This window comes from Notechis scutatus, chromosome 1 (genome assembly GCF_049901735.1).
Source record: "Notechis scutatus isolate UNSWTSFEM ecotype Mainland chromosome 1, rNotScu1.2, whole genome shotgun sequence".
In the NCBI taxonomy this organism is placed as follows: Eukaryota; Metazoa; Chordata; class Lepidosauria; order Squamata; family Elapidae; genus Notechis; species Notechis scutatus.
This window is the reverse complement of record NC_142009.1, coordinates 109,719,089-109,745,939: the sequence shown is the minus strand read 5'-3', so window position 1 is coordinate 109,745,939 and position 26,851 is coordinate 109,719,089. Positions and strand designations below refer to the sequence as shown.

Genomic DNA, 26,851 nt, shown 5'->3' with positions numbered 1-26,851 from the left:
CATAGTTTCATTTTCTCAGAATTTAAAGGGAGAATATTAATTTGATTTCCTAAAGAAATTCTACAGCAAGACCACTGTATCACCTTACTTTCCAGGAATTTCTGGTGTATAAAAAGCAATCAAGGCATGCAGTTTAAACACTATATAGGCAGGTATCATTATATGGCAATATGAAACTCATTTCTTGTGATGAACCATACATGTGTATTGACAATTGTGGACTAAGTGGATAATACACCAGCCACTCGTAGTGTATCTTTGTGGCTCTAAAATGGCAAAGAACTCAAGATCTATTATAAGCAAAGATTCTTTGCTGATGAGCATAAATATTGTATGCTATTTTTAATCCTTTTTAAATGATGAATTATATATTGGGAAATGGCAGGAACTGTTAAAAAAGGCAATAAATTATGGTAGAATACGTTTTTTTAAAAGATAGATGGCATTACATTTTTAATGCATAAAATGAAATAAAAGAAAGCTGGTCAGATAATGGGTCTATAAATGAAACCCCCGCATCCCAGTGAGTATGCTGTACTGGATTAGCATGAACAACTCAATGACTTCTTTAACTTTACAGCGATTGCACAGCACGATATACACAAATAGTTAATGGGTATCTTTGCAACCCACCTACAAGTGAGTGTGTGTGAACTTTTGCTCCAAGGCAATTATGTCTGGCTTTGACCAGTAAATTTGAGCTCCAGCAATGCAGAGTTTGGAGGGAGAAAGAATGGTTAGGCAGGAGGAAATTTATGCTGTAGAACAGACTGAACTGAGCTACTACAAATCTAAGTTCTACAGTTCTAAGAAAGATGATCAGTTATTGCATTAATACCATGCAGCTTTATTTCTTTAGGAATATTAAGTGGGACAGATAGACAATTGTTACCTGTGTAATGTGTGCGGAAGTCAAATCACAATCCACAATAGAAGCAAAAATATTCTCTTTTCCATCACAGGCAGCCATCAGTTCAGGAAGACATTCAACAGGCCCCTGGTAAGCACCTTTTCTTTTCCCTTGACTCCATTTCCTAATAAAATAGAAAACTTATAATCATTGAGATTTTTGCAGTTCAGGGAACATCCCCTCCTTAAAAAAAATGTCAAAGATAAGAATATGAAGTCGTGAAGACATTTTAAAAGAAAAAAAAATGTAAAACTTATTTTAAGTTCAGGGTTGTCTTAGCCTTTCACAATAATACTTTTTGGATTTAATAAAGTTAAAATGGCATACTGTTTCTAAAACTGCTGTGCCGCCTGCTCCATGTTTAAAAGAACCACACTGACAATTGTACCATAGCTCAAGGTTGCAACTTGCCTCGTTTTAAACTGTGTGGGTTAACGGTATGTAGATTAACATTACTAGTTTAAGTTACAATTTAAAATTAATGATATGATGATTTCTTTCATAGACTTGTATATTTTTTGTATGATTTTAACTACAATTTTTAAAAGAAAGAAAAACTAATATAAAGTAAGGAGAAAACTAAAAAGAAATTGGAAACAAAGCTGAAAATGCAAGAAAAGAAAAAAGGAAAAACAGAAAAGGTAAAAAGAAGTGGCTTCAGATCTTCACAGTGTACTCAATTTATAAGTATAATTATAAGTTTACCTCTTACTTTTAGATTACAACATGGCTCTCTTCTATCTATATTCTGTTATGTCAAATCCACAAAATCATGTCAGAAATTCATTTTTTTTCTGTTTTTCTGCAAAAAAGTCCACAAGGGCTTTGTCTTTTTTGGCCAAAATTCCATCATCTTCACCTCCTCCATTGTGGATAATGCATAATACACTGATTCAGAGGATTTTAAAGATTAATATAACATTGAGACCAGATATCTTTCTTTTTGGGATTGATGGACAAACAATTGAAAACAAGTAAAGTAACTTTATTTTTGTACATAACTGCAGCAGGATTATTGTAGGTACAAAGATGGAAAGATTTGGCATTCCATAGGCTCATGTAATTATTAGAAGACAGCAACATTTGTTTTAATGCTGTATATAATCAGCAAATTGTATGGAAATTAAAGTTTGATCCAATGCTGCCTATTTGCCTTAGAATAGAAACCAATCTTAAAGGGTCTTCTCTTTCTCTTGGAATTAGTTAAGTGCCACTGAATCAAACATGATTCCTGGAAACTTCATGGACACACGGTCTCCAACTCAACCTCTCCTTGATGACAAACCAAAGCTTTTCAAAGGACACTCCAATGATACGCCCAGCCTTGTCTATCTTCCTCATATATTATTTTCCTCTACTTCTATTTCCTTTAACTTTGATAAGCATATATTTCTAAATTTGCTATACTGGACATTTCAAAATGAATCCATGGAGATCCATGAAAGAAGATCCATTGTGTAAGTTGAAGTTTGTTTATACAAATATGAAGGTAGCTCATGAGAAGTGAACGCCCTGATTCACATCTGGCAACAAGATAAACATTATATGAGAAGCCAATATGCAGATTGTGAATATAATAAACAATTCTTGGTCTCATTCTCTAGCCACACCTATTCATAGACATTACTTATCTGTGTCCATATTAGGTAATGAGTAGCTCTTATGATTGCTATCCACTAATAGCTTTTATTCTACTTCAGTTTGATTAATTTCTTAAAAAATATCTAATTTGGAAGACATTGCTACATTTGATATATCTTGGGAGTACAAAACCAGTATGATAAAACAAAGAGGCATTTCCTTTGGTCTCTCTTCACTCTCTGATTATTCAGCTTTATTGGAAGATTCTAGTTGCATGAAAAGGATAAGAAGCCAGTAAGAGACAAAATCTTCAAGGTTTGTGAGTGACTGAGATATGAATAATCTTAATGTTATATCACAAGTTTCAACAAGAAGAGAGTGACAGACAGCAACACTATATTGACCTGCATCGTAAGTATCAGCTTTATAAATAATGTATACCTGAAAAGATGAAGATGGTGATATTCTATGTTAGGTAAAGTAAGCAAAGAGGAGTCATGGATCCATCGTCCCTGAATCAGCATCTGTACCAAATTGGTAATATTTAGTGCGGTCACCAACCAGCCCTCATTTGCTGCAACATCCAGCATTGCCTAAATCAAGAAGAAAACTATATTAATTATACAAATACATGCAAAGTTGTTTTCAATTTCAATGTTTTACGGTTCTGGATGCATGTTTCTCTATTATTATGAATGGTTATATGATGTTGAGCACATTAAAATCTGTATGGATGGAAATAAAGTATGTCATATATAACAGCAAAGGAGGTCATACAAATCTAAATAATAACCAGGTAAACAAACCAATAAATGGCAAAGGCAGAAAACTTTTGTGATGGCTAATTTCCTTTCTATGAGAAGCCATTGTTCCTTCACCTTGCCTATCTTGTTACAATAAATTATAAGGCCTTTTTTTTATTCCAACCTGAAACAAACACAAGAGCTTGTTTACTATATCGTTATAATTTATTTAAGGAACATTACTTCTGGTTTCACCCATAACTTTTACAATTTGACTGCCATATTTACTTTGTGGATGAAAGCTATACACAGAAGCTTTTTTGGCATAAGGTTCTTTATAATTATTTACAAAACACAAAACTTGCATTTTTGATGGTAAACCTGCTATTCTTTCATTCTCCTATATCAAGTTAGAAAATCAAAATTTTATCACTTATTTCAGGATTTGGAGCTGTAACTTTGTACCTACTAACAGCTTCCTCAAGAACAATTTAGTGCATACAACACTGAAAACTTAACTATTATTTAATGTAAGTAACAAGAGATTATGTCTTGATTCAAACGTAACTACCAGCACTCTGGCTTCATTGACACTTTACACTTTTGGAAAACTTGAATTAAGTTGGGCCTACCAGAAGTTATTTTCTATTCTAACATCTCTGATTCCCAGGACTGAAGAACTACACTGGCATGAGATATAAACACCTCACCAGTCCCACCTAGGGGCTGTATTGCAATCCAGGAATACTCCATTGTTGATAATATTTGAATTAGGCCAAAGTTTATGATGAGTCTTTTATAGAAACACAAAAATATGTGCATATTTTACTTTTTAAAAATAAAAATAATGTGATTTCACATTATATCTTGGTTATGAAAGATATTGAAATAAGTGAGAAAGTAGCTTCTATACACACTTGTCATTTTATACAAATAAACTAAATTCATTTAAATGCAAATGAGAGAACAGAATTAGCATTATGGAGATCCTTTGTTATAGAGTAATATTAACTAATGGGAGCTGGACATTTGTGAAGTTTCTGGGAGATTATTTTGTGTACACTGCCTATATCTGATGATAATCTATTCTTAGGCTCTAGAATCTCTGTTCTGGGTGATATGTTTATCTCTGTTATCATTCTATCCTTATAATCTGAAATTCCACCCAAAGAACCAATAATGCTATATCTCTCTGATAGCTGTGGAATCTCCCTGGGAGCAGATGGCAACTTGCAACTTCATTTTCATCATCCATCAAAGATTCTTAAGTCATTAATTGCATGGCACCTGCCAATTCCTTACATCTTACACCTCCTTTCTTGCAAATAAGGAGAGGAGATGATGACAATTTTAGTTATAGGTGTTCTTGTATTTTAATTGTTTCTGTTGATAATTTTTTAAGCTGCTCTGTGCAGCTTACATGAAGACAAAAAAGAGAACTTAAATAATTAAATGCATAAGTTGGCATTAATTTCACAGGAGGCCTCATGTTCTGGAATGCACCCACCAACCGTGTCCATTAGGTCTCCCTTGGAAAGTCTTGAGACCATTTTAAAAAATACACATTGTCCTTCACTGTAGAGGTAGATATCTGATTTCTTCTTCTTCCTCCTCCTCTGTTTCTGCTTCCTGCAATTATTAACCTCTCCCTCAATATTTTTTTTATGTTTGTGAAAGATGAATTTTGACAAATGCTACTAAAAATATGCAGGTCAACAAATTCCACCTCATTCCTATTTTAATAGCAAAGGATGGACCTTAGTGAAATTTCCAAGACTGGAAAAGTGACCATTAAAATATTGCAAAACTATAAGAACACCAAGAATGCTCAAAAGATAATGTTTTTTTTAATTATAAAAGAATCTAGGATTGTGGTTCGTTTTTCAGTTTTTAAAGGGGGCATTTAGTCTGCAGTTTGATGCTAGAATGTATTTCAAACTTCTCATAAAGCCCACTAGAGGAATGTTAGCTGTCTATATTAGCCCGTACATTTAATCAAATGTTTTACAGACAAACAAAAGGCTGCATTTACTTAAGGCAAACTAAACAGTGGAATCTTCTTTAAACAAAGGAGCTGTTTACACATGCAGCACTATTTCAATTAAATTACACTGATCCTGGAGAAATGTAGAGTTTAAAAAAGTACACAAAGCTGGTTTCAGTTATGTGGGAGAGGCTCAGTTTAAAAATGATAGCTTATCCTTTTTTATTTGAATCGAGGGGAAAAATAAAAATGTTGAAATATATCTACCTGCTTATCCATCTTCAACATAGTTTTAAAACATTTCCTTTAAATGTAAAGCATGTCATAAAAAAGAAAAAAAGATGTATTTTATTAAATGATGGTGGGATACCCTCCTGTTTTCCTGAAATCCCCCAAAACAACAATCCAATTTCCCTACGCAGGTTTCAGATTTGGGTAAATGTCAGCGTTCCAACCAAACTCTCCATCTCAATTCAGCACTCAGAGACAAAGTCCATCCAAGTAAGAATTTATTAGAGAAGTCATATTGGCACATCTGGGAAAACCCGAATGTGAAATCCCATGTTTCCTCTGCTAAATTAAACTCACACCCAACCCCCTTACTAATGACCGTCAAGACACACTCTCCAATCCACCTGCATTATGAACTCCCGCCGTCCCCTCCAAACTCCAGTGACTCAGCCTTGAGCTTTGGCGAAAGAATGTTGTTGTGGTTATCCTCCCTTCTCACTTTATCTTCATTCCCACAGTCACTCATCCTCCCTTGTGGCAGCCCCAAATCTGATTCAAGATGGATGGGGGCTGACACTCTATTCTTCACTTGCATATGAGTTGCACTCTAAGTACAACAAGTGAAGTTCACTGGTTGGAAGCAGTAATTTTTGAATTCCTCAACGAAGAGGTCGGTGAACCAAAAAGGTAACCGAGTACATACTGATATGCCACAGACTTTGTATTGAGTCCCTGCAGTCTTTGGGCCTTTAGAGTTATATTGCAAGATGACTTTTTTTTTTCTCTACAACAGGACTGACATCTTTGGGTCAGATATATATGGAACAGGTTTCTTACTGCCACAGATGGATCACAGGGCTCATGTGGGATGAATTCTCTGCTAAGACATGATTGAGTTTTATATGTACATTCTTTTCTAGGAGCCTATTCAATTATGCAGTTATTCAACAGTTCAGAAATACATCCAGCTGCCATATAAATAAGATAAGGGTAGGATGAGCTGAGGCGAGATGATATAAGATAACCTTTATTGTCATCTTTTCTGTGAACACACTGGACACCTTAAAAAAATGAAATTCTGATGCCCGCTCTCAAAAGAAAATAAGCTGAAATGTCGAAAGTCCACCCAAGCACTATCCAGGACAGAATGCTTTAACCAAATTTCCATTGAAATGATAATTTCACACCCTCTGTGCAACCCAGCAACACTTCTGCTGCTGAAACCCTCAACCAAAGCAGTTCAAAGCAATTCAGACTCTCCAGGACAGCTTTATCAATAGTTCCTCTCTTTCTAAATATTACTAACTCAATATAGACTGAGGGTCATTTGGTATACAATTCTGTTTGCTGGTCACAATTCCCAAAGAATCACTCAATTCACTTTCAACTCCAAAACCCCAATAGTCTCGAGAGCCAAAGCAGCAACAGCCAAGCAAAGTGCCCCAATTTTAGAATGGCTTGTATTTCAGGGTTTTCAGGCTTATACACTGTCCAACAGATATTCTACATGTTTTGAAAACAACATTTTAGCTATACTTCCAATAGTATAGTGTAGCATGTGATGAGGAATGTAGGTTGTCAGAGTGTTTGCAGCATGACTACTATTATGAGACAACCCAGGAGCAAAACACAGAGACTTTTAACAGTATCTGTGTTTTAATATACAAGCATATACAGAAATATATGTGTTAGGCAAAATACCTTACAAGCAATTAATCTTCTCAACTCTACACGGAGAACTCTGCAATGAATACCGGACACCAGGAGAGAGAAAACACACCCTCTAATTGCTGCCTTATACAAACACTTCTTAAAGGGGTAGAACTCATCCCCAGTCTTAGGGAAATACCTATGCTATGCTGATTCATTCTTATTGCATCAGCCTATGTTGCATCAGCTTCATTGCTGGTTGGCTCTTAAATCTTAACATAGGTCATTTGCTACTGCAGTTTTTGTATTGTGTCCATGAAGCAGACTTAGGGACAAAGATATAGGAAGTTGAGTAAGTAATTCTGCATTCTACTAAGTACCAAGATTTTTATTAGGTCTTCTGGTGTCTCCAAAGCTTGGCAGAAACTGACAGCAGATTATTCATATTGAATCAAGAACAGCAAAGATTAGCATATGTGCCACACTATGTCTAAAACTGAATAAAATTAATCCTCTCCCTATTTTATGCTTACCCACCCACCGTATTTATTCTTTGCATCTTTATCCTGATGTGTAATCCAGGAGAGGGACATTTGTGTAAAAAACAAATCAATGGAAGGGCTGAGTTCTTCCATTTGTTGCTTGGAAATCTACTCTTCATTTTCCATTCATTAACTAAGTGGAGAAAGTACAAATACTTGACACTTCAACAGAAATGAAAATTCCAACAAAATACTCAATGGGGTGAATTGAGTAATTTTCATATGCACTGTATTCCAGATGCAAATAATCTAAGATCTTTGTTTTGGAATTACTAGTTCTAATTAAGCAGTGATCATGATAATAGGGTTAAATAGTATTTATGTGTTAAAAAAAATCCTATTCATTATGATTGCGGGCATTATCATTATTATGTCTTAATAAAATGTTCTCTTTGCTTTCTTTCCTTTTGTTCTATAGTTTCCATGTTTAAGTTACATTTTGTAGGATTAGATCAGTGATAGTCAACCTGGTCCCTACCGCCCACTAGTCGGCGTTCCAGCTTTCATGGTGGGCGGTAGGGGTTTTGTCCCCTACTTTATAAATCACCATTACTGTGGAACCGGTGGGTGGTTAGAAAAATTTACTACTAACAGAGTTACAAAAATGGGTGATAGGTATAAAAAGGTTGGATTAGATGAACAAAACAGTGGCCCTGTATGCAGCAGAAACTACTGTATAAACCACTCTTCAATCACAAGAATTGAGAAGAGCAATAAAACCCTCCAAAGGGATGCAAACACTCATGTGGCAAACACTTCAAGAAACATAAGTTCTAGTTGGACTTATTCTTCACTATTGCTACTTAATTGTTGTTCAATAGTGCCATTGATCTGTTATTCAATAGTGCTATTGACCTGTTATTCAATAGTGCTATTGACCTGTTATTCAATACTGCTACTAATTTGGAATATGTGGCAGAGAGATCACAGTGCAGAAAAATGAGGGAAGGAGAAATAAACCAAAACTTAACCAAGATTTTGTGATGGCGGTCCAAATGGTATTTTTGTATTGATTAAAAAAAGTTGAGGAAGTTACTGTGTGTGTAATGGTAATGTCAATGCCAACTGTTAGTCACTCCAAATCAACATGGTGAAAGGGATAGCCATATAAATTTAATAATAACAATAAATGCATACAAAGCCAGAATTGAGAATCTGTCTCTGTAAAGAAGCTGGAGAAACATTGGATCACCTAATTATCTACTGCAAGAAGATTGCGCAGAGTGACTACAAACAATGGCATGACAAAGTAGCAATGGTACATTGGAATAGCTGCAAGAATTATCATTTGCTTGCAAGCAAGAAGTGGTAGGATCATAAAATAGACAAAGTAATAGAAAATGAAGACGCTAAGTGCTCTAGGACTTTAGAATTCAAACAAGTGCCTGCTACATAATACCTCAGATTTAACAATTGTCAATAAGAAAGACCAACCCCCCCCCCCGCCCTGTATAGTGGACATGGCAATACCTGGAGAAAACAGATTAGAAGGGAAAGAACTGGAAAAAATCCCAAAATACAAAAAACCTGCAAGTAGAGGTAGAATGACTGTGGCAAAAGAAAGCAAAAGTAGCACCAATAGTAATAGTTGCCTTGGGTGCAATCCCAAAACACCTGAAGCACCAGTTGAACACCATTAGCACTGACAAAATCACCACCAATCAACTGCAAAAGACAGCTTTACTTGGAATAGGTTATATTCTGTGACACCGTGAAACAATAATATCTGCCTATCCCAGGTCCCTGGGAAGGACTTGACAGTGGATAAAGATGCCAAATCTAGTCTAAACAACTGGCTGAGGGAGTGACCAACCATTACAATGACAAAAGGCTGCACTTCATGTATTCGCACATGTATTATACCAATACGTTATGACATCCTAGGTTCTTGGGAAAAACTCTTTGTGTATGAAAGCCAACATCAGAAGAATTGGCTGATGTCATGCCACATTTTTAATAGTAATAATAAACTCTAGATCAGGCACAATATAAGCATTTTTCTTTGACATAGAAAAGGCTCAACTCCTTAATACTTGCTGCTAATTCTTAGTTTTTACTATTTTTAGGGTGGATTAATTAAATCAAAGAAATTCAAATCCTGAATTTTAATCAGGATTTATTTCAAGTTTTGATAAAGCCTTTAAATTTATTTTGGGTAAAAAGTGGAAGAGTTTAGGAAAATGAAATAAAATGAAATTTTCTACTGCACTTTTGTTTTAAGAAAGTACAACCTAACCATTAAACCCCACTAGGTAGCTTCAGATGAAACAGATGATACATTCAGGAAATACTTTTAAAGCCTAGGAACAAAGAATGAAATATAGTTTTCCACAAGAGAATTGTCTTCCATTGAGTGTATCAGTAGGAGGCTATAAAAATTTAATTAAGAAAGTATAGCAATTTAACTTTATTACATAAATGGGTATATTTTGAAAATACACAGTATTTGCCATAGGACCTAGTTCTTGTCTATAATTGAAGTTCTTTGAGTGATCATCTGTGAATTTGCATACAAATTATGCACTGCTTCAGGGCCCATTCCAAATCTTTTGTTAGTTACAGAAATCCTATCAGGAACCAAGTCCTGAAGACCTATTAAGCATAACTACAAAGAGCTCACAGTAAACCCATGACTCTCTGAAAATGACATAGCAGAATATATAAGGAACCTATAGGTCACATGATTTCATGCACATTAAGAGGGTAGGCTGTGTGAATTTACAGATGACTCAGTCAGCTAATTATCTGACGATGCATCTTCAGACATAAGATAACCGGGAAAGAATTGCTATTCCAAAAATTGTTATTGGGAGAGGAAGTCCAATTGTTTTAAGTGAAAAGAAAGTTCAAGTGTCTGTGATAGCTTAATAGAGGGTTTACAGAAAAAAACCTGCAAATGTTGCCCTCTTCTAGAATGTGCATAGATTTAAAGAAAATTCTGTTGCCCTGCCATTTCATAATAAAACTTGATTCCTGCTTTTTCCATTTAGTCAAATGTTGGGGAGAGAGACCCAATCCTTTAGATAGATATTGGAAAATCAAAAATAGGCACTGGATCCTTTGAAATGAAGCTGTAGCAGAAAAGGACTATTTGGACATCATGAGGATGAAGTAATCTCTCATCTAATTGTGAAAGGTACAATGGTACCTACAAAACAATGGTAACAGGAGGAGGAAGATGTTTTGAGTATGTTTGTTGGGTTATTTGTAGAAATAGAGGTGGGATACAAACAAGCAAACAAACAAACAAACAAAATGTCTTGACTCACGTATAGAGATCAATTCTGGAATAAAAGAGGTATTTGGATAAGGTACTATTTTATTTCCATAAAAAAATAGTGAAGGGATAATTACAAAAGGAACATAACTAACTTCTCTTTAAATGGGTCAACATTACTGTGACTCAGAATGCCCTCCTCCATGACAATTGATGAAAAGGAATGATAGCCATTGACTCAAAAGGTTTTACCATCAACATAGAGAGAATGAAAGATAGATTCTAGGTATGGACTAATGGAATCACTGGCAGATAGAGGCAAGCAAGGCTTTCCATGAAGTGCTTTTCCAGTTAATTAGAAAAAAAGGTGATACAATCCTTTGAAGGAGAAAAAAGAAAAGATGGCTACAAGATGTACTCTTGTGGAAGACAGCCCCAAGTGTAAAAAAAAAAAAAAAAAAAGCCAAAATATGAAGAATGGATTATTGCAAGTGGTGGTTACTTCTGCGACAATTTTCTTTATGTTAAAAATTTCCCAAAGATTTTCTACTTAGAGAATAGGAAGCCATTATGGATGGTTTCTGAGAAACCCAGAGGACATATTTTATCTTGATTTTGAGCTGAATTTTTATGGAAAAAATTCTCCAAACTGTAAGATGGAGTGAATCAAAAACTGAGGTTTACAACTGCTCCTGCTGAATTGAACTATCAGGATAGTGACCAAGATGCAACATAGGAGGAAAATTTAGTTGTTGAAACGAGGATTCAGTTGGTCAAAATCCTGTAATATTTTCAAGATTCTGATCAGAAAGAGATCAGTGGAAAGAGTATGGAAGCAATTTCTTCCAAGAGAACAGAAAGGGGCAACCTTAGAAACTAGGTATTTATTCTGACAAAACTTTGGGATTGATGCGAGATGGAAAAATACTTATCTTGAGTGGCTCAAATGATCAACGAGGATGCTGTCATTTTCAAGCACATTGATAGGAATAATATAGAATGCAAGATCATCAGTGCCATATCTGGAGTATAAGACGTAAAAGCAGGATGGGCCTTGATCTACTTGTTTGTTTTTATTACCATTCATAGCTTTACTTGATATAATTTGTACTGAAGAAAGCCTAAAAAACCAAATTGTTTCCCAACACCCTTTTCCTAAGAAGTCTATAGGGGGTGTGCATAAGTGCACCAAAGTGCTTACCGTCCCTGTCCTTTTGTTTCTTTTGTTTTTCTTATATGTACTCATTTCTTGTATTCATAACTATGTTTATCCTTATACCTATTATCTTGTAAGCGATTGACAAATCAAATAAATAAATAAAAACAAATAAATAAACATTTAACTTACTTTCAAACATTGATATGCCACAAAATCTCTAGTATGATCTATGTATTTTAGATGCAAAAGATTAGAGATGAGCTTCCGGCTCTATCATACATGGTCAGTGTTGAGAACATCAAGGACACATGAAAGTTACACATTTGGTGAGATTCTCGAACCAGCTACCAGTGCATGGACTTCTTAATGGAAGGAGGGGTACAAGAGAAGGAGATTTTGGACATGCTAAACAAAGAGGACAGTACAGAAATACCACATCTCTGAGCAAATCCAAACATACTATAAGTGAAATAAATGACTGAAGTCATGATTGTCATGTGGTTCAATAGCTAAAACCCATGCTCTGGTCCTTACTTTGCTACAAATATCTTGCATGAAGGAGACTATAGCTTGTATAACTGTTTTTTTGATAGAGATAATCTATGAGAGTTGAAGGGATAATTTTTTTAGTTTCCTTTTTATAGGTAAATCCAGATTCTGTAAAAGGAGAAACATATGAAGGGCATGGTGAGAAAGTTTATACAACTATGAGTGAGTTACCAACTGAACGTTATGGCATCCTAGGGCACCACAGCAAACTCACAGGGACATCATGGGATATTTAAAGTTTGAGTGAAACACAGCGGTATTCAAAATTTGTCAGTCACAATACAGCTCAAGATTGCTATAGTTTTTGCCTACAGGTACACTGTGAAAAAAAAATGAGACACTAAGGATGCTGTGAACTGAGAAAGTTGGCAAACCTCTAAAGTAAAGGTTGGCATCAAAATATAAAATCCATGACAATTCCAAAAGAGCAGGGAGTTCATGAGTATACTAACTTTCAATCCAACAAATTGAAATGAAGGTGGATGAGTTTTGAATTATGACTGCATAAGCTACAATAATGCAGAACTGATTTACAGTTTGCTCAGTAAAGGCCAGTGCAAACAAAACTTTCAAATTCCAGAATTCTGAAGGGACAAAGGTTCAAGGAGGAAACAACTACGGATCCTTTATTTTCTGTGTGGCAATACTTTCTAAATTATGCACTATATGGTAATTAATTTTATGAAATATTTTACAAAACAACATCATATAATTGTCCAAAAATGATTCTGTAAAGAACAAAAAGATGACTTTGTAAACTTAAAAAGATGCTAAATTCAAATCAATTTCTAAGGTCATGCCCGATTTTTAAAGTACAAATAAAACTTTAGAATTATGTTATCCAGATAAATTGGCATTCTTTGGAAGGTTAAGGTCCATTTTCTCAGAACATTCAATATTGTATAAACACCTTAGAACTGAAAGTACATTTTTAAGAATTCTATTCAGTGGCAACAGTTGTTCACAGTAACTTTCTGCTGAACTTTTAGCCCCATAAGGTTAGCATTCAGGAAGCTCAGCTGCTATCTAACAAACTTAATTAATCAAAAAGTCATTTCCGAGCAGTAACTATGAGTAAAAATGCTTCAAGTATGCTAGCAAGCCTACAAGTTAATCAAAATGCTAATGCAGTACAAATTAAAGTTGTGATTAACATTTCACAGTAGCTGCTTAAGTGAATTGATCACACAAATGGGTTAAGCATTAGTCATTTCCTCCAGCACCAACTGGGAAAAAGGTTTGTCATGAGTTTAGGAGGAAGGAGTAATTGTACTTCAGGAGAACCGTATCATCAAACTGTCAGCAAATATATTACCATGCAACAGTTCTTATGGCTATCTGGAGTGTTCAAAAACAAACATGTAAAAAATCACAAACACTGGAAATGAATTCTCCATTTGAGGGCAGGTGGAAACTATTCAACTAGTACTATAAGGAGGCTTAATTTTTTTTTCTTTATTGTTATTTATATACTGCTGTAATCAACATAGGCATGCTCATTTATGTTTATGCTACACTGATAAATATTCATATTTATCTTCCCTTCAAAAGAAGTATTAACCCCATTAAATATAAGGTGCTTTATATAAAGTGAATGGAGGTGCTGACAATAGGTTTTTTTTAAAAGTTCCATAAACTCTATCCTCACAGACTTCCTAGCATTTCTCAAAATTACATGGATTGACTTCTTCATGTAATGAAATGTGTGTCATTAAATCAAATTTATAGTGCCCTAAGGCCAGATACAAATGAGTGTCACAAGCACCATCAAGAATCAAATATAGGTAGTCCGTAGTCCTTGCTTACCAACTGCTTGTTCAGTGACCAGAGTTGTGACAGCACTGACAAAAGAGATTTATGATGAGTCCTTGAAACTGTGGCCATTGCAGCATCCTTGCAGTCACATGATTACAATTCAAGTGTTTGGCAACTGGCATGCATTTACAATGGTCACAGCATCCCACAGTCACATGACTATGGACCACTTGTGACCTTCACGGCCAGTTTCATACAAAGCAAAGTCAGCGGGGAAATCATCAGGAAGTTGCAAGTTGAGGTCACATGATATCATGCTTAATAACAACAGCATGATTAGTTAATGACTGTATAAGAATGACATTGTAAGTTGGGCACAGTCACATGATGTTTCACTTTACAATCCTGTTTTTAGTATCGCTTCCGACTGTGGTTGGAGACTGAGGACTCGTGTAATATCTCAGCACACTGCTTTGTAACTGTTATGCTAACAGTAATAGCAGTAAAAGATGAAACATCAACACTGCAGAATCCTGACCCTTGGGACTGGAATACTGGAAAGGAAGATTTTTCAATAACTGTCATGCCAGGAATGAATAAGAATATATGTGTTCCAGGAGAATATTGCAGGATCCAACCTGGCTCACTCACCAGGACTAGAGGTTTTGTCTTCTGAGCTTTCAGACTTATCCTGGAGCCTGTCCTCAGAGAACTTTTCTTTAGCAGAGTTCTCTACACAGAACGGAAACAGCACATACTGTGTAAAGAGAGAAGTTCTCTGAAGAAGGACTCCAGCATGAGTCCGAAAGCTAGGAAGACAAAAACCTCTGTTCTTGGTGACCGACCCAGATTAGCTGCTGCAACTATCATGCCAATACAGCAAACAACACTGGAGACTTCTGTACTAGAAGAACATTCTTTGGTCTTTGGCCTTGTAAGAAGCCAAAATAAAGAATAAAGTGTTTGGGCTATGTTTTTGAGAATTTAATGTAGTAAAATTAAAGTGTATTTAGAGATAAAGGAGTCATGGGATTTCAGTTGATTCACATGCTTGAGCCTTGAAGCTAACAAAAGGCTTCAAAACTTCTGTGAACCTTGGTAGGATGAGCAGGATGAATTTAATAGATCAAGATAGGCTGCCCCAGCTAAGTGAAAAAATTACGTTGTAGGACTATTTTCTAATATCATACTCATCTTTTTTGTTTAGACCAACACAATAACATGTACAGTAGTACTTAAAAGTTTACATAAAGAAGTTTTGAATGTTCAACTTTTCTAGGTAAATATGAACTAACATCATCTGTTCCCCACACAAGGCATGGATCAAAATCCTGACATTAATTCTATAGAAATGTTGTGCCAGCACCTGAAGTGGATAACTATCAACATCCCTGAATCGAAGCTGTTCTGTTAGGACAGATAGGCTAAAATTTCTCCAAGTTGGCATGCAGGACTGATAAACATTATCAAAAATGTTTAGTTGCTGTTATTGCTGCCGAGGGAGGCACACATAGAAAGCAAAGATTCACACACATCTGTCACAAATATATAGCTTTATATCATTTTCTTCAACAAATGAATAAGTATAAAAATTTTGATTCATTTGATTAATTGGGTTTTCTTTATCTAATTTTAGAACTTGTGTAGACAACATATCATGTTTTAGGTCATATCTATGCAGAAATAATGAATATTCAAAAGAGTTCAAAAACATGTAAATGCCACTATATGAAACTTTTCATATAAAAGTGCCCGTCAGAATAAAGTAACTTTCTTTTTCACAAGCTGAAAACCAAAATAAATATTTGTATGTGTAAACAGATGGATGGTTTTGAAACAAAAAATAGACATAGCAATTCAAGGTATGAACCCGAACCCTAACCCTAACCCTTACTAGGTACGGAACAAAATATGGCCATAACTCTGCTCTCAAGGCATAGATATACTGCTGAAATGTGCTTAACATATACAGGGTAAATACTTTTCAAAAGATTAAGGCTGAATATCATAAGGGTAGCCTTATGTCACAGAAGTACTGACATACTAAATTTCTAGTAATGTGAAATCTTCGTAAGAAGAATTGCTTCAGTTTTGGTAAATCATATTTAATCAGTGTTAAGTGGAACTGTATCTTATCAACTCTGAAGGGAAAGAAATACATAATAAACAGTCATAATGATCTTGGCTTAAAAATTGATTAAAAGCTTATCAAATTTCTATTTAACTTTTGACCTTTCATGCAATTCATTACACGTTGTTCAGAAACAGGCAGTGAGAACCTGCACCGACATCAACAATACAGTGGTAATATTAAAAATGTATATACACTAAAATGATTTGTAGTGTGTACTGGTGTGAAGCAATTATCTGAGGCCTGTATTTTTTGAGCATTTATAAACTCATATTCCAAAAATACAATATATCAAGCCAATCTATTTTGTTTGAATAAAATAGGCAAAATATTTTGTTAATTAAGGCCCATCTACCTCATATCACTGATGTAATGATGCATGAGATAAGTCCTATGAAATAGAAGGACACTTTGATTCCCACAATGGATGAATGGCTGCAAAAGTTAATGGAGTTAGCAGAGATGGCTAAATTGATTGCTTTGATTAAAGAAAAAAACATGATTACTTTTGTTTCTGTTGGGAAATCACTTCTAGACTTTGTGCTTGGGGTGGGTAAAAAATGAAACTTTGATTTTGGGGTTTACCAATTAAATAGATTTGTTGTTATAGAAACAGCTAGCTTATACCATTATGTAAAAGTAAAAAGTTGAGGTTTGATGTTATTATCTTATTCTACTGCACCAAAGGGAGTTTGAAGTCAAAGCCTTTTCTTTCTTTTCCCTCCTCTATTTTCTTTTGTATTTTATATTATAAACTAATAAAAAAGAGATAAAGCCTATGAAATATTATGCATTAAAATGTGTGACTAAACTATGATGTAATAATCTATATGAACAATTCCGGCACATTTTCAAATCTAGATTCTGGCAGTCATAAATACCAAACTAGACCATTAAGCATAAAAAAATTAATTGTACCTGACATATTCTGATTGACTGGTCTAACACCGTCTTGGTATCAGTGACATAATCTGGACATGGAAGCACAGCATGTTCAAAGTGGGCTTGCAACAGGAGATGACATTTGGTGTGTGAGCTGTCAAAAGAATGTGGGTTGACTTCAATGGGGAGACTTTTGGCAAGTTCGCTATTCATTTGATCCTCATTGTGCCTCACTGGGAGGTCTGCGTATTCTTCAGCATCCTGAAAAGAGAGAGAGGGAGGGAGGGAGGGAGGGAATGAGAACATTAGTGTAAAAAAAAATGGATAGAACTGGGATACAGGCAACTAGGAGCTTGCTTTGGCAAATTTTACCCAAGTCCCTAATAAAATCACTCACCAGAAATATGGGCCTCTGTAGCTACAAAGGGCCACAGTTGGAAGCACAGATTGGAAAAAAGTTACCTAAGTGTTCCTAAAGCTTTCAGATTTATTGCTCATCCATAAGTACAAGAAGCACTAGAGAAAGGCTGGATTACATTTACAATATAGTAATGTTTTTTTGGCAAAAATTCAAATGCTTTTCAAAAGAAAATGTTCTCTGAGTTGTAAATTTGGCCAACTGCAGGTTAATTAAAATTAACTGTGTAAAAGCTGTATATGAGAATTCATGTAATACGCTTTACTTGTGTGCACATGGTTACTGTATGATAAAATATTCCTTTTAATTGACAGATAAAGCCTCAAGACAGGAGGATAAAAAAAACTGGAATCATAATCCAGAAAACCCTAGAAATAAAACCTAAGCAACCTCTAAAAATGTCATGGTCTTTGAACAGTGTTTAAAAAAAAAAAAGACAGACTGCAGACAACTGCTACCTAATCCTTGATGTCTTTTCCATTCTTTTGTGAAAACCGTGGTCATTTATTTTCTGAATCAAAGGGTCAGTGGCATCTTAAGCCCTATAGAATTCTTCATGTTTGTTTCACTCTTATTTAAGCCACATCCCTGAACAATATTTTAAAGGATATTTACCAAGGAGATTTTTCTTTTTGGGCTTGGTAGCTCTAGCCATGAGACAGACTAAGGGGTGGGATCAGCAGAATGGCTGCAGCTGAGCAGGAATTTCTGGAAAACAGCAAAAAGTCTCCTTTCTCCCGCTCAACAACCTGTTTTATTTACTTCCAAAATACTCCTCTGGTTTCAAACACTTTGCCTACTTCATTTCCTATGTGTGTGTGATGGATGATTGTAAGTGAAGTTCATTTTCTTATCTACATCATGTAAGTAATTAAAGGAAATTGAGAATGAGCACTGGAGCTTTTATGCATCTGGGAACGAAGCTGAATGTAGGGCACCAAGGTCAGCCTAGTCCATTATATTTTTATGTGACAGGCTGGTCTGCCTGCCCTGTCCCTGTTTGCTTAGCATCGGCAGGACAGGCTACTAACTGCAAATCTGTGCTTCTGATTTGCCCAGCTGTCCTTGAATAAAGACATCTTCCACTGCAAATGTGAAATGGCAGTGATTGACAACTCTATGATGAACTCAGCTTGTAACCCCCTGCTACTGTTTTCAGATTGCAGGAAGACAGACGGAATAAAGAAACATCCTTCATAATCAAATCAAAGTGGCCTTGCTGTTCACTCAGGTTTTTCTGCGTTCAATTCCCTTTTTAGCACAAACCTGCCCTGCAAGTTCCACAGATTACACAATGCCAATTTATGAACAACAAAAACAAGAGCCTGGCAGCAGCACTTTGAAAAGACTGTTCAAAATTGGAGAACGGGTGCATCACTAAGAACATTAAGAATGCCAAATGAACTGTTCCTTCATCTCCCTTAAGTGCCTGTAAGAAGCTGAATGAATTTGGAAATTCAAACAAGAGCTGATGGTAAAAATGTAGCTGCTGATATATAAGGCATAATATCACATAGATTTGGAAGCTTTCTGATAGAAACATAGAATTTCTTTACTGGGTTTCCAGGAAATAATGAGGAAGAAAAGTGAAAGAGCTGAAAAAAAAAAGTATTTATAGAGTCCCCAATAGTTTTTGGCTGCAATGATACAAATATTTATTCCGAATCCCCTTTCTGGTTTTACAAAGTGAAAAATCATCTATTAGGATTTAGTAACCAAACAGCAATTTCAAAAATATATGCTGTAGCACTTCTTGGGAAAGAGAGCTACAACAGGCCATAAAAAATATATATTCTTTTCTAAATTGTGAAGAACAAAAGTAACATTGATAACATGAAGTAACATCATGCAGCCTTTAAATAGACCTGGGTCTGTCTACATCTCAATTCTCATTCTACATTTCAATAGTAAATGGACATTCAGTTTTCAGACTGAGAGATTTTCACAACTTTTCGCAATGACAAGTTTTTATTTGCATTAAATCTACTTTGATCTCCCAAAATGATGTCAGATCATATTTATTGATTTTTAGATTATCATAAAATAATCTAAATTATCCTTTTCTATAATCTAGATTATCCTTTTATACTTCTATACAATTTGGTGTCAAAGATAAAATTAGAAGCACTTTGCATTTTTTATTTAATCATTCAGTCACTCTTTTGCCTAACAATCAGTTCAAAATTCAAAAGCTTTTCCTGTGTTATTGAAGTTTTCACTAAAGCCTAAGAAAATATTTATTCTGAGTTTTCTCTTGCCTTAGCTAGCAGTTCAAAACCAATGATTCCAAAGAGCTGAAATAATGATATAGATTTGTTTGTTCAGGAGAACTGGTACCATTAACATAAAAAAGCTATAAGGGACACTTTACTGGTCCCCAATAAAGGCACACCTAAATTCCCTAATTAAAACTAATTTTGAATTACTGCCACCCAAATGTTAATCAGTCACATACAAATATCAAGTGAAAATTCACAAAAACAGATATACCAAGGGGTAGAATCCAAAAGTCTTAAAATACATACTGATAGTTTACTATCAGAAGAGCTTGGGAAAATAATAGCTTGAAATTACAGTATTTTTCCTATTCAATTAATATTATTTGTAAGCAAGCTCTTTTTATTTCATCAATGTTATTCTCTTATCCAAATTATTCTAAGCATAAAATTACTTCACTCCAATGTAGATTTATACTGTATACCAGTTCCTAGATTTATTAAAAAAGCAAGTACACTCTATTTTAGTAACATATTTTATAATGATTTAAGGATGCAGGCATTAAGTGTTCTATACAATGAGACTAACATCTAGCCAGCCTACATAATATTATGCAGCACAATCACAATCTGGTGCAAAATAACTAAGGACCAAGTGCCATTAAAGTCAGTAATACTCCTAAACAAATATACATTGGACAGAGTTGTGAGATGTGGAATAGCTTGACCAATGCAGGTGACAAAAGAAAGCCTTATTCATGTTAAAACTTAAGTTCAACCATGAGAAATAGCAAAGCCTTTAAAGTTAATGAATTGTAGACTTCTCAGGCCAAACTGATTAATTTGTAACACTAAGTGTCTTAAATTAAACTAAACCAAACCAAATCAGCCCCTCACATTCCCTGAGCTTGTAAATGCAACTGTCCTCTTTATCAACACTGTACTGGGAAACTTGTTTAATGTGGAATTTGAGGCACTAGTAATATATTATGTAAATTTGGCTTTTCTGACAATATTTAAAAGGTGATGTACATGCATGTGATCATCAATTATTTTCTTATATACATTTTTCTCATTTGCATAATCTTTCATTTAATCATTCCAGCAAGTATTCTTTGTATTAGCATACATTCATTCTGTGATAGTCTGTAACATAATTTTCTTTTTACTCTGTCCAAGCAACTTCCCTATCCCCTTAAATAATAATCTTTTCATTCATTCTACTGAACCTTTTTGGTCGAGAACTTGTACTTTCTTGTCCTGTATTCTATTTTAGTTCAACAGAGCCCAGTGCTTTCTCTCATGTTATTTAACAGTTACACAAACTGTTTACAGAATTTATCCATCAGGTTGGGGTCTCCAACCAACATACCTAGCTATATATCATTTCTGTAGGTAATAAAGGAGAGGCTTTGAAAGTCCTGAATGGCTGTGACAATTTGTCAAAGTCTGGACGCTGTGACCATTTGAATGAGGCAAAGCAAGCTCAGATTAAATCTTTTCACGTCAAAACTGTTGTTTGTTCATAAACACAGAAATCTTAAGAAAATTGGTCCTGGTAATTGCTCTGGATAGGATAATGCCAATACGAATAGTTATTGGCACACTGAGTGCCATACCAAAAAAATCTTGGAAGACACTTAGAAAATCTCTGCATTGACAACATTTCCATCGGTCAAATGCAAATGGCCACACTACTTGGATCCACACATATATTATGTGGATTATTAAACTTTCCTATGTTCCCTGACTTCCAACAACAATGGGTATGATTTAAAATTTAGGTGTTCTCTTGAATTCTAAGTTGCTGCTTAGCAACACTACCTTGCACCTTGAACATGACTCAACTGAACTATTGTAATATATTGGGGTTGCCTCAGAGATGACCTGGAAGCTATAATGGTTGTAAGTTTTGGCAGCAAAGTTACTAGTTATTTTTTTTTCATTATTCTACACTGCCAATGTAGAATAGTCTCTATTTTAATGTTGCTTCATTGGCTACCAGTAAGCTTCCAGACTCAGTTCAAAATGCTACTTATGGCCCTTAAAACCATAAATGGCACAGCACTGATAAATGTCAGCCACTGTCTTGTGATGAATGAATCTAGTGAGGTCATCCAGAGAGGGTTTCCTGGAGGTTCCTTATTTGAAAGGTACATAGGAGGTGGACCAAATGGCCGGCCTTGTCTGTAGTAGCCCCCTTCCCAACTTCTTTCTGGAGGTCTCTTCAGTGCTAACATTACTCAGTTTTAGGAAACATTAAAAGCAGTACTGTTCCAATCAACTTTCAGCCATACCAATTATGGCTGATTATAGATTGCCATTTCAGATTTTAATATTGTGTTATTATTCTAGGTTCTCCCACCCCCCCAATTCTAGTTAAATGTTTGCATTGTTTCTATTTTGGCTATTTTGTACTTAGCCACCCAGAACCTTTGGGATTGGCACAGATTATAAATTCTGTACAAGATACCAATAAATAAAAGGTTTTAGAAATACAGAAAATAAAAAGTTTGAACAAGGATTTTGGAAGCACCATGGAAATTGGAATAAACAGGAACAGTAAACAAAGAGAATTATAAATAATGTTTTACAGTCAAAACTGTTTAGCACTCATGAGCAACACATTTAATGGAAGGATGTCTATAACAATTAAACAAATCTTTAGATAAAGTCGCCTAAATATCCAGTATTCATATTCCATATACTATGAATACAAATGTGCAGATATATATTTTTCCCACCTCATATTTTCCTCACAAGAACACACCTATGAATTGGGCTGACAGAGAATGACTAGCTCAAATTTGCCCAGCATACTTTTATGCCTATGGAAGGACTCACAGTCTACTGGCTAGTTACAGTCTCTTGGTTTCTAGCTAATTTAGCTATTACACGATACTGACTTTAATATTGCATTATGCCTCATTTAATCTCATCTCTATATTATGGGGATGATGAAGAAACTGCTATGGGGAGAAAAATCTAGAAACATACACTTCTATCAGTATGAAAGCACATCCTGGATCATCACCCCACAATTAGTGATGCATTAAAGACATCTCTCTCTTTTTTTTTTTACTGTTTCAACCTGTAACAGTCTTAAGGGAAAGCATCTTAAGGAAAATAAATTCAGAACAATATCAAGTAAATTATTTTAAATGATTTTGAAAGCATTTACATATATTTAATATGCTTTCAAGCATAACAAAGCAGCTTAACATAAAATAAAACATTCACATATGGATCTCAATATATTTAATTTCACCTTCTAAAGTGGATATAAAATTAGATGCTCAAACGTGTCTTATGGTCTACTGCCACCAAAAGTGTAACCTTAGAACACCTGTTTTCTGTAGTTTGTGATAAAGTCAGACTATCAGTATTACAATGTTTTTCAACTTCAATATGCCAGTATTTTTTGACAATAGAGCATTCTTCAACTTTACTATCAAATTTATTTGAGTTGAGGTAGGATAGAAAAAAAGATGTGAAATTATTGTAACCTAGAGATAGAACTCCATTTATCCTTGTTATCAAGCCAATCCTCATCTTGTTCTCTGATTACAGAAAAAATGGGAAAAAATGGGAAAAAGAAATCAATGCAGTAAATATGACGCTTGTACAAAGAAAAAATCCTGCTACAACTCTTCTGTTCAGGTTGTTCTATCACAAAATAAAATGGAGAAACATATAATGTTCCTTGACTAAGTTACGAGTAAAATATAACCCCACTGCTCTCTGGATGAAAGGAAAAGGCAACACTTGCTAAGAAATAGATTAAGGTTAGTAAAAATATTTGCCCTGTACTGAGTCACTTTTAAGCACATTTTCTCTAAATTATTTGCTCAATTTTTAAGATTTGCTTTTTATAGATGTAAGGTTAAACATATGCATTAAAAATTTGCTTCTTTCACCAAGTCATTTAACCTATTGATATGTGTGTGTATGGGGAAGTATTCAACTCTTGAGTGGTTAGTTACAGTAATTATAAGCCTAATATACGAACCAACTCTCCCCACCAATTTCTACTAGCAAACAGATGGAATTAAGCCAGTCCTAGATTTATAAGTAGCAAACCAAGCACAAGGAAATGCCTCTATTAAAGTGGCTCCTAACAATATTGTAGTTAAGCTTACTCTTGTGATATTTATTTTTATACAAATTTCTGTTTCTAGAAGTTTATTTTTACTCCACAAGATTTGGTTTGTGGTACCAGCTTCATAGGATAGATAGTTGTTAAAGTTTGATGAATGCAAATGAATTTTTATTTTTTCAGGCAGATCAGCACTGAAGAGACATTTGCTACATGGTCTGAAGGGACAAATGTGAGAGTTGTTTTTTGTCTCCTGCTTTGAATACAAAGGGCAAAATTCTGCTTGTACCTTCAGGATGATTTAAGGGTTGGTATTTGTTTGTTTATTTCTGGCCTGATCAATCAAGTATGATATACCAATTCATCTGTAGGTCTATCAAATGTTATAGTTTCAGTGCACTTCTCCCTTTCAGGTATGTCAGGGAAACAGTCATGCATTATCTGAAAGTTAACACCTCTCTGAACCCCTATTTTAAATCTCCATTACTTTCAGTGACCTTGGAAAATAGCTGGAGAAATAACACACTCAGTGCAGAACATACTTTTATTATTTCTGTCCCTTTTGAAGTGTTGTAAAGGAGAGTGTACAGCAGACAAGTTTAGATATGAACAGATCTTTCAAATATGAATCTTCACATTTATCTTTAAAAAAAAAAGAGAGATTTATTCCTATTTCATGTTTGCAAGCATCCTGTAACATTCAAACTAATGATCACTTACCAATCCAGCAATTTAATTTTTTTTTTTAAATATAGTTTTTCTTTTTAAGTCTAAAAATCTGAGAGCGGTGTAAGTTATTTTTTAATTTCTCTCTAAACTATAAAAAAAATAACTGCCAGGTCTCAATTCCAGTTATGTTATTTCATAATCTAGAGCCCATTGCAGAAAAGCAGAATTAGCTTCCCATAGTGAGACCAGCAAAAACCCTTTAATGACTAAATTTAGGGTAAAGTGTAGCAGAGGAGATCTGCAGACAATTTGGGCGTAAGACAAAGGTACGACTTTGAATATGATAGTGTGCAATTTGTTTATTTGCAGTAGGTCTATTATAGAATAAATCTTATAAAAGGCCATCCTTCCATTGAAATTATATGACTAAACTGAATTCTGGAAGACCCCCATGGTATGAAGATAACAATTAAAGAAAAGTGCAAACCTGCCCTGATTTCCCTGATGTCTAATACTTGGAAATAACATCTTAATCTAATACAAAATTCAGCTTCAATTTGTTTTCCAGTATCTAGTTCTTTACTATGAAGACTCTACATATATTTAAGTCTAAGCTTGTACAAAAGGAAAAATGCAGCTGATTGGCATCAGAGAACTGATTAGAATTAGCTCCGAATTCATACATGAGTCTCCAAATTCATACAGAGGTTTAGATTTTAAATAAAATGGAAGTAACATAGGCTCTTTTAAAACAATAATTTTATTAAAATGCAGAATTATGGAGATAAAAAACTCATACAAACTAAAAAAGTAAAATAATAAAGAGAAAAAATAGAAAGAGTAGAAAAGAAAAAAATAGAAAAATGGAAAAAAAAAATGAATATAGTGAAGAAAAAGAAAAGAAATATATCGGTCTACCTATACAGTTATTCTTAGAATTAATTTCGGGATCAATTGTTAAAAATATCCTTCAATATATTGAATGTTAAAATATTTTTCTTCATTCTGCATAAAAAGTCAAATTTAAGTATACTCTTTTAATTGTAATCTTTAGTTCCTTCTGGTACCCTCTAGTGTTGAACTTTAAAGTCTCATCTCATTCAGCTTTTTTAAAGAGAACTCCATGAGTTCTTCTTATGCTCATCCTTTCTCATGAGAAGGATTTTTATAATTAATTCCAAAATGTTATTTCAAATCCTTAATCCATTTGTAACTTTCCAAAATTAAATTCCAATCATCCTTTTGCTGTTTATCCAAAAGAATTTTTTTAAAGTTTTTAAACTATTATTTAAACTTCTTGCACTAAGGATAGAAGGAAATTCATCCTGTGCTGTAAAATCTGTTGAACCAAAGGTTCCTAATAGCTGAAAAGGAGATACTGTAACAAGCAATTTCCAAAAAGTGATTAGAAAAGGACATAATGTGAACTTAGTGTCCTTTTAAAAGTGCCAACTATTTTGTAGCAAAATGGCTTATTCCCTGGTCTCCCCCATCAGTCTTGTGGTCTCTTCATGGGGAGTATCTGAATGGAGCATTTGTGGATAAGCTCAGATTCTCTTCTTTATGAACAGTGGGAAAGAAATGACAAACTGAAGACGGCTCTGCTAATAGTAGATCCAACAACTGAGGCAGAAATAAGACAGGCTCTTATAGGACCCCAAGAATAATTCTGAAAGGGCCAAGTAGATTTTTTTCAATGCCATTGACAGTGTCCAGAAAATTGGGACAAGACAATCTCAAAATAATGTTCCCAACACCCCTCCCCCCAATTCTCTCAAGAACTTCAGAATGATATTGTGGTCAATAGTCTCAAAAGCCACAACATACCAGATGTTCATCAATGAGACAAGAGATAGACTCAGAAGGATTTATATAAACTGTTTTCCACTGAGAGCTAGATTCAGAGCTTTTCCACAAGTGAAACTGGAGATTGGATGATAATTGTCAAAATAGTTGACTCTTCTAAGGTGGTTGATTAAACTCATCAGGATGGAAATGGACAAGTTAAGACTACTGTTCAAAGTCTCCATGCAGATGGTATGTGGTTCCTAGGTCCAATTTTTAAGGTTTCTATTGAAGGAACTCTTCATTGAATGGATTTTGTACATCCAAGTACAT

General features: G+C 34.6%; 1 protein-coding gene across 1 annotated transcript in view; it reads right to left on the bottom strand.

Moving 5' to 3' along the window:
* Window positions 1-26,851, bottom strand: part of ASCC3 (activating signal cointegrator 1 complex subunit 3) — a 238,290-nt gene that overhangs the window by 6,195 nt on the left and 205,244 nt on the right. The window contains exons 37-39 of the mRNA XM_026666607.2: window positions 17,371-17,595; window positions 2,933-3,084; window positions 893-1,034 (exon numbers count right to left, since the gene is read on the bottom strand). Coding sequence (XP_026522392.2) covers window positions 893-1,034; window positions 2,933-3,084; window positions 17,371-17,595 — 519 coding nt within the window. The remainder of the gene's footprint in view (window positions 1-892; window positions 1,035-2,932; window positions 3,085-17,370; window positions 17,596-26,851) is intronic.